The sequence below is a fragment of the Gorilla gorilla genome, chromosome 12, assembly GCF_029281585.2.
Source record: "Gorilla gorilla gorilla isolate KB3781 chromosome 12, NHGRI_mGorGor1-v2.1_pri, whole genome shotgun sequence".
Taxonomy (NCBI): Eukaryota; Metazoa; Chordata; class Mammalia; order Primates; family Hominidae; genus Gorilla; species Gorilla gorilla.
Window position 1 is genome coordinate 65,604,625 of NC_073236.2, and position 13,901 is coordinate 65,618,525.

Genomic DNA, 13,901 nt, shown 5'->3' on the forward strand with positions numbered 1-13,901 from the left:
CCTGGCTTGGAGAGCGATGATTGGCCGAGTTCTAGGACGAGGCGGAGCGAAAGGGGGCGCGTCAAGTCCCTCCCGGCGCAGCGAAACCTTAGCTCGCGAGATTTTGTTGGTTCCGCATTTCGGGTCTGCGAGGTGGGGTAGGCGGGCAAAGCGGGCGCCGAGGTTTGCAAGGGCTCGCAGCGGCCAGAAACCCGGCTCCGAGCGGCGGCGGCCCGGCTTCCGCTGCCCGTGAGCTAAGGACGGTCCGCTCCCTCTCGCCAGCTCCGAATCCTGATCCAGGCGGGGGCCAGAGGCCCCTCGCCTCCCCTCTGAGGACCGAAGATGAGCTTCCTCTTGTGAGTGGGGTCGGGCCGCGGGCGCCGGGGCTGCGGGCCGAGGTTGTGGCGGAGGCCTCCCCGGACCTGAGGCGAGGGCTCGGCCTGGGGGCCGGGGCCGGGGCGGGGGCGGGGGCGGGGTAGCTGGCGTTTGTTTCGCCTCTGTTTGGGTCCGCGGGGGAGGCCGAGATGTTGGGAGAGGCCGACAGAGATGAAGGTCGAGGTAAAGGAAACGGAGCGTGAAGGCTGGGGAGTAGAAAGGCCCGGGGGCCGTCGCGCCTCCAAACTTTTCCGCCCGAGCGCCCCCGAGGGCGGGGAGACGATCTGGGGGCGGAGCCGCGAGCCCCCAGTTTGTCTCGTCTCGAGCCTCTAGAAACCGTCCTTGCCGACTTAACTCGTTGCTCGGTTATAGGTCCAGTTTCATTATTGTCGGTGTTAAATGCCGCCCCAGGAGAATGTGCGTTGCCGCAGTTTGAGAAGCTTGAAGTTAAGATGCTGGCCTTGGAGTCGGATCGTTCTGTCCAATTCTGATTCTGCCCACTTACTGGCTTTGATTTTAACCAACTTCTCTTGTCCTCGGTAGAATCCTGTGTTTTTAATCATTATGTAATATACCATACAGCATTATTATATAGTACATTGCAGTATTATTATAAATAATTTGGAAAGTTAAAATTAAAACAAATTCATAGTCCCGTTACAGAAACACAATATTGCCATTTTAGTGCACTACAGCAATTAACTTGATAGGCATACCTTAGAATCTCATTTTAGAGATAATGCCTGAGCCCAACCAAACAAGGCTAAAATGAAAAAGCTTGTAAATTCCCTGATGATTCTTATGCACATTAAGGTTTGAGAAGCATTGCTCTGGCACAGTATTTTTTATTCTCAGGTGTCTCTCTCTACCTTGTATATTGCTTAAATGTGTGTTTTGTGATTGAATAATTATCCAATTTTAGTTATGGATGTAATCCACACGCTTGACATTTTTATTAAATACAATATAAAAACACTATATGGTTTTTTATTTTTTATAACCAGAGTTTACCCACTTTATTGTGAGAAACTGGGATTCCTTCCAGTATTTACTATTATGAAATAGCACTACTCATAATATGTTTATCTGCGTCTCATTTTCCCTCCTTTGGGTTATTCTCGTAAATGAATGGTCTCTAAAATACGATTACCTTGTCAAAAAGCCTGTATGATTTAGATTTAACTTCCATATTAATAGAAGTATTCCTCCCTCCTCCACTTTTTTCTTACGAGTTGATATTTAGTTAGTGAATGCACAATTGCTTTGTGGACCTTAATACGAGACTTTTTCTTTTTTTTTATTTTTTGAGACGGAGTTTCGCTCTGTCCTCCAGGCTAGAGTGCAATGGCACGGTCTCGGCTCACTGCAACCTCTACCTCCGGGGATGGCACGGTCTCGGCTCACTGCAACCTCTGCCTCCGGGGATGGCACGGTCTCGGCTCACTGCAACCTCTGCCTCCCGGGTTCAAGTTACTCTCCTGCCTCAGACTCCCGAGTAGCTGGGATTACAGGCGCCGGCCACCACACCTGGCTCATTTTTGTATTTTTAGTGGAGACTGGGTTTCATCATGTTGGCCAGGCTGGTCTCGAACTCCTGACCTCAGATGATCCACTCCCGCACTCGGCCGAGACTTTCTTTTTTTAAAACTTGGCCTTCTTGATGGACACTTGAGTTGTTCCCGCTTTTTGGCCATTATGAATAATGCTGCTGTGAACATATGTGACAGGTTTTTGCGTGGATGTATGTGTTCATATCTCTTGGGTATATACTTAGGAGCAGAATTGCTGGCTTATGTGGTAACTATGTTTAACCTTTTGAGGAACTGCCAAACTTCAAAGTGCTGCACCATTTTACATTCCCATAAGCACTCTATGAGGGGTCCAATTTCCCCACACCTCTCATAGCACTTGTTAATTTTCTTTTTTTTAATAGTCATCCTAAGTGGATGTGGAGTGGTATCTCCTGATTTTGATTTGCATTTCCCTAATGACTAATAATGTTCAGCATTTTTTTTCGTGTACTTATTGGTCATTTGTATATATTCCTTGGAGTAAAGTCTATTCAGATCTTTTGCCTGTTTTTTTTTGTTTGTTTGTTTGTTTTTGTTTTTGAGACAGAGTCTCGCTCTGTTGCCCAGGCTGGAGTGCAGTGGCTCAATCTCGGCTCACTGCAAGCTCCGCCTCCCGGGTTCACGCCATTCTCCTGCCTCAGTCTCCCAAGTAGCTGGGACTACAGGCGCCCGCCACCATGCCTGGCTAATATTTTGTGTTTTTAGTAGAGACGGGGTTTCACCGTGTTAGCCAAGATGGTCTCAATATCCTGACCTAGTGATCCGCCCACCTCGGCCTCCCAAAGTGCAGGGATTACAGGCGTGAGCCACTGCGCCGGGCCTTGCCTGTTTTTAAATTGGGCTGTCTTTTTGTTTTTGAGTTGTAAGAGTTCTTTATACATTCTAGATACAAGTCTTTATCACATCTATGATTTGCAAATATTTTCTTCCTTGTTCAATATAGTTTATCATGTTAAAAACTTTTCAGATATGATTTTTAGTGTTTTCATCATTCTTTTTTACTTCCTTTTTTTTTTTTTTTTTTTTTTTTTTTGAGACAGGGTCTCACTCTGTTGCCTAGGCTGGAGTGCAGTGGTGCGATCTGAGCTCACTGCAACCTCCGCATCCCGGGTTCAAGCAATTCTCCTGCCTCAGCCTCCCAAGTAGCTGGGATTACAGGCACTTGCCACCACGCCTGGCTAATTTGTGTGTGTGTGTGTTTTTAGTAGAGGCGGGGTTTCACCATGTTGGTCAGGGTGGTCTCAAACTCCTGACCTCAAGTGATCCACCTGCCTTGGCCTCCCAGAGTGCTGGGATTACAGGTGTGAGCCACTGCACCCGGCTCTTTTTTACTTCTTAATCAGTCTTATTTAAATTCCAAATTACTCAGGTAAAGTAAAAGTCCATAGTTCTATTCCATTCCTCTTCCTAGAAGTAATCACCAGTTTTGATGAGTTTAGTTTTTGATATTTTCTATGCATTTACAAAATGGGCTCCTGCTGTACATTTGGTTGTGTATTATGTTTAACCATGTATTAGATCTTTCCCTGTGAATATGTGTACTCTGTCTGGTTTTCTTAATTTCTATACAATATTCCATGATATGGATGTACCATACTTTAATTCAGTCCTCTACTGATAAACTTGAGGATTGCTTCTAGGTTTCTCCCTATTAAAAACAATCTTGGAAAAAAATTCTTATCCATATCTAGAGGAGATATTTAGAAGTAGAATGGATGGCTTGAGGAGCTTTTCAGTGTTACTAGATACTACCATATTGCCCTCCCAAAATGTTACACTTTATACTTTCACCAGTAGTGTATTAAAATACTAGTTTCTCTGTATCCTAGTCCAGTGGTCCCTAACCTTTTTGGCACCAGGGACCAGTTTTGTGGAAGACAATTTTTCCACAGATCTGGTTGGGGAGATGGTTTCTGGATGATTCAAATGCATTACATTGATTGTGCACTTTATTTCTATTATGACATTGGAATATATAATGAAATAATTCTACCACTCATCATAATGTATAATCAGTGGGAGCTCTGAGCAACTAGACAGTCCCATCTGGGGGTAATGGGAGAGAGTGACAGATCATCAGGCATTAGATTCTCATAAGGCACATACAATTTAGATCCCTTGCATGCACAGTTCACAATAGGGTTCACGCTCCTGTGAGAACCTAATGCCTCTGCTGATATGACAGGAGGTGGAGCTCAGGTGGTAATGCCAGCAATGGGGAGCAGCTGTAAATACAGATGAAGCTTTGCTGCTTGCTCACTGCTCATCTCCTTCTGTGGGCTCCAGTCTGTGGCCTTGGGGTTGAGGGCCCCTACCCTAGTCCACATTTAATGTAATCATTTAAACTTTTGACATTCAGATTAGGGAAAAAATAAATCTTACTTTAATTGAACAGTTTTTCACATGCTCATTGATTGTCATACTTCTGAATTGCCTATTCATCTCCTTAGCCTATTTTTCTAAAGGATTCCTTATATTCTTAACGAGTTACAGAAGCCCTCTATTATCCAGTTCATCCTTTGTAATGTATGTTACAAGTACTTTTATTTGGTTACTTGTCTTTTTGCTCTGTTATGGAAGTTTTAATTGATACTATTTGAAATCTGTCCACTTTTTCTTTGAGGTTTCTGAGTTTTGTGTAGGAAGACTTTATGGATGATGTGAGATAGGAATAAAAACATTTTTTCCTCAATAACGAGTTGTGCCTGTCTCATTTATTCCCTATTATAAACTTAAAGATGTTAGTGTTCCTTTTACTGTGGTTTGCTTTCAAGGCGTCCCAAATATTTTGATATAGAATACTGGATTTTTGAACTAAACCTCCCTGCACCATTTTCTTTTTATCTTCCCCACCCCCCATTCCACCTTACTATGTTGTCCTGGCTGGTCTCAAACTCCTGGGCTCAAGAAATCCTCCCGCCTTGGTCTCTCAAATGGCTGGGATTACAGGTGTGAGCGACTGCACTTGGCCCCACCATTTTCTTTTTTCTTTTTTCTTTTCTTTTTTTTTTTTTTTTTGAGACGGAGTCTCACTCTGTTGCCAAGCTGGAGTGCAGTGGTGCAAGCTTGGCTCACTGCAACCTCCGCCTCCTGGGTTCAAGCCATTCTCCTGCCTCAGCTTCCCGAGTAGCTGGGACTACAGGCGTGTGCCACCACGCCCAGCTAATTTTTGTACTTTTTTTTAGTGGAGACAGGGTTTCACCATGTTGGGCAGGATAGTGTCGATCTCTTGACCTCGTGATCCACTGCCTTGGCCTCCCAAAGTGCTGGGATTACAGGTGTGAGCCACCACACCTAGCCATGGCCCCATCATTTTCTATAGCACTTTGGGAGGCTGAGGCGGGTGGATCACTTGAGGTCAGGAGTTCAAGACCAGCCTGGCAAACATGGCAAAATCCCATCTCTACTAAAAAAAAAAAATTAGCTGGGTGTGGTGGTGCATGCCTATAATCCCAGCTACTCGAGAGGCTGAGGCAGGAGAATCGCTTGAACCCAGGAGGTGGAGATTGCAGTGAGCCGAGATTGTGCCACTACATTCCAGCCTGGGTGACAGAGTAAGACTACATCTCAAAAAAAAAAAAAACCGAAATTGAGGCCAAAAGAAGGTTCAGTTTCTCAAGAAGACACAGTTAGTGTCAGATCAAGAACTAAAATCCAGGATCTTTCTCTGTACCAGACTTCTTCAGAGGGCATAGTAAAATTGCCTTATTTGTGGAATTGTGCTGCTAATCTTGCTTTTACGTGCAGGGGGAAAAAAGCATTCTTGTATTGTGATCATCATCTTCCTATCTTGGCATTTTTCAGAGAGTGTTTTTTTTTTTTTTTTTTTTTTTGAGACTGAGTCTTGCTCTGTCACCTGGGCTGGAGTGCAGTGATGCGATTTCAGCTTACTGCAACCTCTGCCTCCCAGGTTCAAGCCATTCTTCTGCCTCAGCCTCCCAAGTAGCTGGGACTACAGGTGTGCGCCATCATGCTTGGCTAATTTTTGTATTTTTAGTAGACGTGTGGTTTCACCATGTTGGTCAGGCTGGTCTCGAACTCCTGACCTCAGGTGATCCCAAAGTGCTGGGATTACAGGCATGAGCCACCATGCCTGGCCCAGAGAGTATTTTTTATTTTATTTTTTACAGGCTACTTTATATACCTAAAATTATGTTGTTCTACCTGTTCTACTTCCAGTCTTAAAAATTCATATACTTGTACTTTTAATCTTACAGCAGCAGCCGCTCTTCTAAAACATTCAAACCAAAGAAGAATATCCCTGAAGGATCTCATCAGTATGAACTCTTAAAACATGCAGAAGCAACTCTAGGAAGTGGGAATCTGAGACAAGCTGTTATGTTGCCTGAGGGAGAGGATCTCAATGAATGGATTGCTGTGAACAGTAAGTTTTAAAATGCAACTTTGCTGTTTTATAGAAAGGTTTTGCTAAAATCTCTTTGTTAATGAATTTTCTTTTACAGATAGAACTGTTTTAATATAACAAATTATCTGTAAAGAAACATTAAGTACAAATACATCCAAAGCTATGTTGCTCTTTTCAGAGTACTAGGTGGTAGTTTGTGAGGTTGAGTAGAGGGAGCTGAGGAGAAAAGATGAGTGCTTTTGGGCAATTTCTAAGAAGAATAGTATGAAAAGCTGAGTAAGGTCAGATAAAAGATTGATAAATGAAAAGAGTATGCCTGTTGTGGTCTGTGACTTTGTAGCAAATCCATCTACACAGTTTTACTTCCACTCCCAGCAGTACTCATCAGCCTGCATATCCAGAAAAGTCAATTGCAGTTCATATGGACAGTTGATTGTTGTGACTTAGAGTGGCAGAGGGAATTGAGAGATTGGGAGAAAATGGAGGGATCTGAGCTGAAAGTCACTTTAAGTTCAAGAGAACAAGTGCATGACATGGGACAATATGCTAAGGCTAGAGATTTGAATGTGAGAGTCTCTCATTTCTGAGATGAGATCATTTCTGGGTAATAAAGTTTAAACTAGAGATTTCAGATGTTCCAGGAATAAAAAGTTTAAATAAAAAGTTTAAAACTTTTTATTTATTTATTTATTTATTTTTGAGACGGAGTCTTGCTCTGTCGCCCAGACTGGAGTGCAATGGCTCAATCTTGCTTCACTGCAACCTCTGCCTCCCGGGTTCAAGCCATTCTCCTGTCTCAGTCTCCTGAGTAGCTGGGATTACAGGCACACGCCACCACACCCAGCTAATTTTTTATATTTTAGTAGAGACAAGGTTTCACCATGTTGCCCAGGCTGGTCTCGAACTCCTGAGCTCAGGAAGTCTGCCTGCTTTGGCCTCCCAAAGTGCTAGGATTACAGGCATGAGCCACCACGCCCAGCCTAAAACTTTCTGATGGAAAATTTCAAACATACAAAAGTAGAGAGACTAAGTACAGTGAATTCCAGGTATTCATTCCATTACCCAGCTCCAACAAATATCAGTTTGTGACCAATTCTTCTTCTTCTATATGTCACCCTGATTATTTTAAGCAAATCCCAGACATGATGTTTTATCTATAAATATTTCAGTAAGGTATGTCTAAAAGACAAGAACTTGTAAAGATAATGAGAATGCCATCCTCCTTTAACTTATCAAATATCTGGTCAGTGTTCACATTTTTCATGACTGTCCCATAAATGTTTCTTTTTTCTTTTTTTTATTTTATTTTTTGAGATGGAGTCTTGCTCTGTCCCCCAAGCTGGAGTGCAGTGGCGAAATCTCGGCTCACTGCAACCTCCACCTCCACCTCCCAGGTTTAAGCAATTCTCCTGCCTCAGCCTCCCCAGTAGCTGGGATTACAGGTGCCCGCCACCACGCCCGGCTAATTTTTGTATTTTTAGTAGAGAGGAGGTTTTGCCATGTTGGCCAGGCTGGTCTCGAACTCCTGACCTCAAGTGATCTGCCTGCCTCAGCCTCCCAAAGTGCTGGGATTACAGGCGTGAGCCACTGCACCTGGCCAAATGTTTTCTTTTTAAAATTTTTTTGCTTTAAAAATCTATGCTTTGTTTAAATCAGGATCCAAAGAGGCCTGTGTGTATGCTTCTTGAATCTCTTTTTTTTTCTTCAGAGATGGGGTCTTGCTTTGTTGCCCAGGCTGGAGTGCAGTGACATGATCATAGCTCACTGCAGCCTCAACTTCTGGGCTCAAGTGATCCTCCCACCTCACCCGTCCGAGTAGCTGGGACTACAGGCTCACACCACCATGCCCTGCTAATTTTTTTTTTTTTTTTTTGACATGGAGTCTTGCTCTGTCGCACAGGCTGGCGCGATCTCAGCTCATTGCAACCTCCTCCTCCTGTGTTCAGGTGATTCTTCTGCCTCAGCCTCCCGAGTAGCTGGGACTACAGGTGCCGCCACCACACCTGGCTAATTTTTCTATTTTTATTAGAGACGAGGTTTTGCCATGTTAGCCAGGCTGGTCTCGAACTCCTGACTTCAGGTAATCCACCCACCATGGCCTCCCAAAGTGCTGGAAAAAACCCAGCCAAAAAAAACCTTTTTTAAAAAACTTTATTCAGGGCCGGGCGTAGTGGCTCACGCCTGTAATCCCAGCACTTTGGGAGGCCGAGGCAGGCGGATCACGAGGTCAGGAGATCGAGACCATCCTGGCCAACATGGTAAAACCCCATCTCTACTAAAAATACAAAAATTTAGCTAGGTGTGGTGGCATGCACCTGTAGTCCCAGCTACTTGGAGGCTGAGGCAGGAGAATCACTTCCCGGGAGGTGGAGGTTGCAGTGAGCTGAGGTTGTGCCACTGCACTATAGCCTGGGCGACAGAGCAAGACTCCATCTTAAAAAACACACACACAAAAAAACAAACAAACAAACAAACAAAACTTTATTCAGATTATCATCTGTTATTCTGAAGGCATTTATTGACCTTCAGCCTTAGATTTTTCTTTGAGACTTAACTGCTGTAGATCAGCAGTTCTCAAATTTTTTGGTCTCAGATCCACTTACCCTCTTAAAAAATTATTGATTCCCATAAATATGTACCATTCTGTGTTAATTAAAAAAGTAAAATACAAGCTGTGCATGGTGGCTCACGTCTGTAATCCCAGCACTTTGGGAGGCTGAGGTTGGCAGATCACTTGAGGTCAGGAGTTCGAGACCAGCCTAGGCAACATGGCAAAACACCATCTCTACTAAAAATACAAAAATTAGCTGGGTGTGGTGGCACACACCTATAATCCCAGCTACTGAGGAGGCTGAGGCAGGAGAATTGCTTGAACCTGGGAGACAGGGGTTGCAGTGAGCCAAGATCGCACCACTGCACTCCAGCCTGGGCGACAGAATGAGACCCAGTCGGGGGAAAAAAAAGGTAAAATACAAAAAATACAAAAAAAATTATTGAGAACCCCAAAGAGCTTTTAATTATGTTGGGTATATCTAGTGATACTCTGTTAGAAATTAAAACTGAGAAGATGTAAATACTTATTTTTATTTTTTATTTTCTCTTGAGACAGTATCGCCCTGTCGCCCAGGCTGGAGTGCAGTGTCACGATCTTGGCTCACTGCAGCTGCCTCCTGGCTTCAAGCAGTTCTCCCACCTCAGTCTCCAGAGTAGCTGGGATTACAGGCATGTGCTACCATGCCCGGCTAATTTTTGTATTTTCAGTAGAGACGGGGTTTTGGCATGTTGGCCAGGTTGGTCTAGAACTCCTGGCCTCAAGTGATCCGCCTGCCTCATCCTCCCAAAGTGCTGGGATTACAGGTGTGAGCCACTGCACCCGACCCAAATTCATTTTAAAATAACAATAATAAACCCATTACATGTTACCATAAATATGTTTTTACGAAAAATGACTATTTTCCATAACAAATTTTAGTGAGAAGTATGGCATTGTTTTATATTTTTGCAAATCTTATTTAATGTCTGGCTTAATAGACACCTGGATTCTTATATCCGTTTCTGTATTCAGTCTGTTGTGATATTACACATCATGGAGCCTCTGGAAAACACCATTGTGCCCTCTTGAGAGAGTAAGAGTGAAAAGAACAATTAAAATGGTTTGACCTTACAGATCCTCCCTCAGATAGGGGATTCCTGGACCACATTTTGAGAATAGCTCTTCTAGACCAAACCAACTTCCACCTGGGCATATTTTTTGTTTTGAGTGAATATTGAATACCTAAGTGTTACTTTCTTAGAAACATGACTAAGAGGAAGATTTATAAGTGAGGGAGTTTTGTATGAAATTCCTTTTACAAGATAGCATTTTAAAAAAATCTATTTGTTTTTTTAAGAAACTTGGAAAATACCTGGTTGTTTTTAGGTACTTCTTTAGACAGGAGACTAAAACTTTATTTATTTTTTCGAGACAGGGTTGTCCAGGCTGGAGTGCAGTGGTACCCTCACAGCTCACTGCAACCTTGAACTCCTAGGCTCAAGGGATCCTTCCACTTCAGCGTCCTGAGTAGCTGGGACTACAGGCGTGTGCCACCATGCCTAACTAATTTTTTAAAATTTTCAATAGAGACCGGGGTCTAGCTGTGTTGCCCAGACTGGTCTCAAATCCTGGCCTCTTAAAGTGCTATGATTATAGGCGTGAGCCACTGCACCTAGCCTAAAACATTTTTTGAAACTTTCCAAGGCTTATGTGGTTCTCTTTGCATAGAGTATACTCACTCAGTAAAGTTTATTTACTCACCCCCTTCCTCTTCCATTTTATTCTGGATCTAGCTGAAGCTCCCTCAGGAAGTACCCCCTGACTACTTCCAACTCTTCATGACTTTGCCTTTTCTCTGTAGCATTTATCATTGGCCTTTGGATCCTGTCTTCTTATATCTTGTACTATTATTGCTATTTTTATTTTGAGACAGTGTCTCTGTCACCCAGGCTGGAGTGCAGTAGCGCCATCACAGCTCACAGCAACCTCAACCTCCTGGGCTCAAGCAGTCCTCTCGCCTCAGCCTCCTACATAGCTGGGACTGTAGGTGTGCACCACCACGCCTGGCTAATTTTTAAAAAATTTTTGTAGAGATGGAATCTCACTCTGTTGCCCAGGCTGGTCTTGAATTCCTGGGCTCAACCAGTCCTCCTACCTCAGCTTCCCAAAGTGCTGGGATTACAGGCATGAGCCACCATGCCTGGCCATATCTTATATTATTCATCTCTTTTAATTTTGTCCTTTCTGTTAGCTAGAGACTCCAGGGCAAAGGACTTTATCTGAAGTATTTTGTCCTCAGTATGCTGTAGACCTCAAAAACAAATGTTTATGATTAATTAGATCTTTTAAATGCCTCTGGATACAGCTGGTGCACCTTCTCCCTCACAGTATATTCCACAACACGTTTTGTCTCTTTCCTAACACAAATGGTATTATCTGGTCCAAATTGGTAAACTATGGATTTTTCATTCCCTTGAATTTAATCATATTGTATATCCAAAGGATATAATAGTCATCGTTAAGTTAGAATTACCTCCAGTATCTTATTTTCCTGCTGTTACATGCGAGTGGATCACGAGGTCAAGAGTTCAAGACCAGCCTGGCCAACATGGTGAAACCCTGTCTCTACTAAAAATACCAAAACAAAATTAGCCGGGCATGGTGGCATGCACCTGTAATCCGAACTACTTGGGAGGCTGAGGCAGGAGAATTGCTTGAACCTGGGAAGCGGAGGTTGCAGTGAGCCAAGATTGCACCAGCCTGGGCAACAGAACAAGACTGTTTCAGAGAAAAAAAAAAGTGTAGTATACTACAAGTTACAGTATCATTGGATTATTGAATGTCTCAAGGGTTCAGCTAAGAACCTAAATATATTGTCTGTTTTTCCTTCAACTGAGAGGTCTCATATTTTGTGTTTACACAGACATTTTAACACAATTCTATTATCTCTGCAGCTGTGGATTTCTTTAACCAGATCAACATGTTATATGGAACTATTACAGAATTCTGCACTGAAGCAAGCTGTCCAGTCATGTCTGCAGGTCCGAGGTACATATACTGCCTATTATATAGGTGTTTGGATTAGTTTTATTTTATCACCAATTGATAGAATTAAACAGTTAAGATTTGTTATCCGTTTGTGTGAAAGTGATTCAGTTTTATTGGTTCTTGACTACTCACCTGTAAGCTTTTAGTTATTGTGTAATTTTAAAATTTTATTTATTTTGAGACAGAGTCTCGCTCTGTTGCCAGGCTGGATTGCAGTGTGTGATCCTGGCTCACTAACAACCTCTGCCTTCCGGGTTCAAGCGGTTCTCATGCCTCAGCCTCCCGAGTGGCTGGGATTACAGGCCTGTGCCACCACTCCCAGCTAATTTGTGCATTTTTAGTAGAAATGGGGTTTTGCCATGTTCCCCAGGGCTGGTCTCAAACTCCTGGCCTCAAGTGATCTGCCCACCTCGGCCTCGCAAAGTGCTGGGATTAAAGGTGTGAGCCACTGCACCTGGCCAGCTATTAGTTATTATTAAATACTTTAGTATGTGGGTACTCCCTGTTTTCATTTTTATATTGCATCATAGTAAGTCTGAATGTTTTATTATAGGATTAAACAGAAATTTGAGTTACATTTGTCTTGAATTGCAAACATTTTATTTTTTCAATTTTATTAATAACATTTATGTTTCCTATTTCTAGTTTTTAAATGAATTTCTTGGAAGAGTTTTTAGTTGATCTTTTAATATTTGATTATTTTTTCTTGTGCTTATTTAGTATTTAAAGCAGCACAATTTAGAAGTAATTATCTGGCTTGAAGATGCTAGATATAAAAACGTTTTGACTTTAATAAATTTCAAGAAATACTGAAAAAGATGGAACTCTATCACTCATAATATTAAGTCCATCATATGATGGGATTAATGTTTGCTGTGTTTCCTTCCAGTTTTTTTTTTTTCTTATAATAAATGACTGATTTTATGTGATGATAGATGTTACCAAGATGTTTGCTTCTTAAAAAAGATTGTCCTTTCTGACTTTGCTACAAGTGTAAAGGAAAGAAGATCCCTAATGAGTTTGTAGTTCTATTTTTATTATAATATTTTAGGAAGAATGTTTTTATTTTATATTGTGTTAAGTTTTATTCTTCAAGCTTTAAAAGAAATGAAAATAAACAGAAAAATTAAACTTACCTATGGCTCAAATGCTTTACACAGTGATGTTTTGTATAACTCTTGTTAATCCTTCTAGCTCAGCAAAGGTAAGGGGGGAAAGTATGCATGCCTAATGTATATCTCTAACACCTGGCCCCCAAAACAGAGTTTTATAATCTTGGGTCCATTGATGATAATAAATTGATGACCAAGAATCTCAGAAGAATGTAGTGGATCCATCGGCTCCATACCCAGCCCTCAGCAACCTTCTGCTTTACAGGAATGCAGTTCCTTTGTGTTTCCCAGGGCTGTGTTGTTAATAAAACATCTATCCTGGCGTTGCCTCCTGCCACATTAGCTCCCTTTTTTCTTCCAGTTATAACTGTCACTTTCTGGATAATTACATAGGGAACTCACAGTAATCTTCAGTAGAACTTAAGGTGATTTATTAAAGTTAGATGTAACTTCTATTGACAAAATGTGAATGAACCTGTTTTAATCACAACTTGCACATTTGTTAAGATTTTTGAAAAATTTATCAGTAAAACATTTTTCTCTTCAGATATGAATATCACTGGGCAGATGGTACTAATATTAAAAAGCCAATCAAATGTTCTGCACCAAAATACATTGACTATTTGATGACTTGGGTTCAGGATCAGCTTGATGATGAAACTCTTTTTCCTTCTAAGATTGGTGAGTTAACATTGTGGAAGTATTCTTTCTTTTTTTAAAATTTTATTTTATTAATATAAATAGAGTTGGGGGGGTTTGCTGTGTTGTCCAGGTTGGTCTCAAACTCCTGGCCTCAAGTGATCCTCCTGCCTTGGCCTCCCACAGTGCTGGGATTACAGGTTTGAGCCACCGTATCCAGCCTGTTTCTCTTTTTGAATGATAAATCTGCTCTTTTTAACATTGTTATACTTGTAGAG

General features: G+C 42.1%; 1 protein-coding gene across 2 annotated transcripts in view; it reads left to right on the plus strand.

Moving 5' to 3' along the window:
- The window catches only part of MOB1A (MOB kinase activator 1A), a 26,120-nt gene continuing 12,219 nt past the window's right edge, over positions 1–13,901 (plus strand). The window contains exons 1-4 of one of the 2 annotated variants that reach the window (XM_004029449.5): positions 1–335; positions 6,143–6,309; positions 11,779–11,872; positions 13,532–13,665. In XM_004029449.5, the coding sequence (XP_004029498.1) occupies positions 322–335; positions 6,143–6,309; positions 11,779–11,872; positions 13,532–13,665 (409 nt within the window). In that variant the 5' untranslated portion in view covers positions 1–321. Of the gene's footprint in view, positions 336–703; positions 894–6,142; positions 6,310–11,778; positions 11,873–13,531; positions 13,666–13,901 lie in introns of those variants that run through there. The other variant, XM_019020975.4, reaches the window with a different exon arrangement.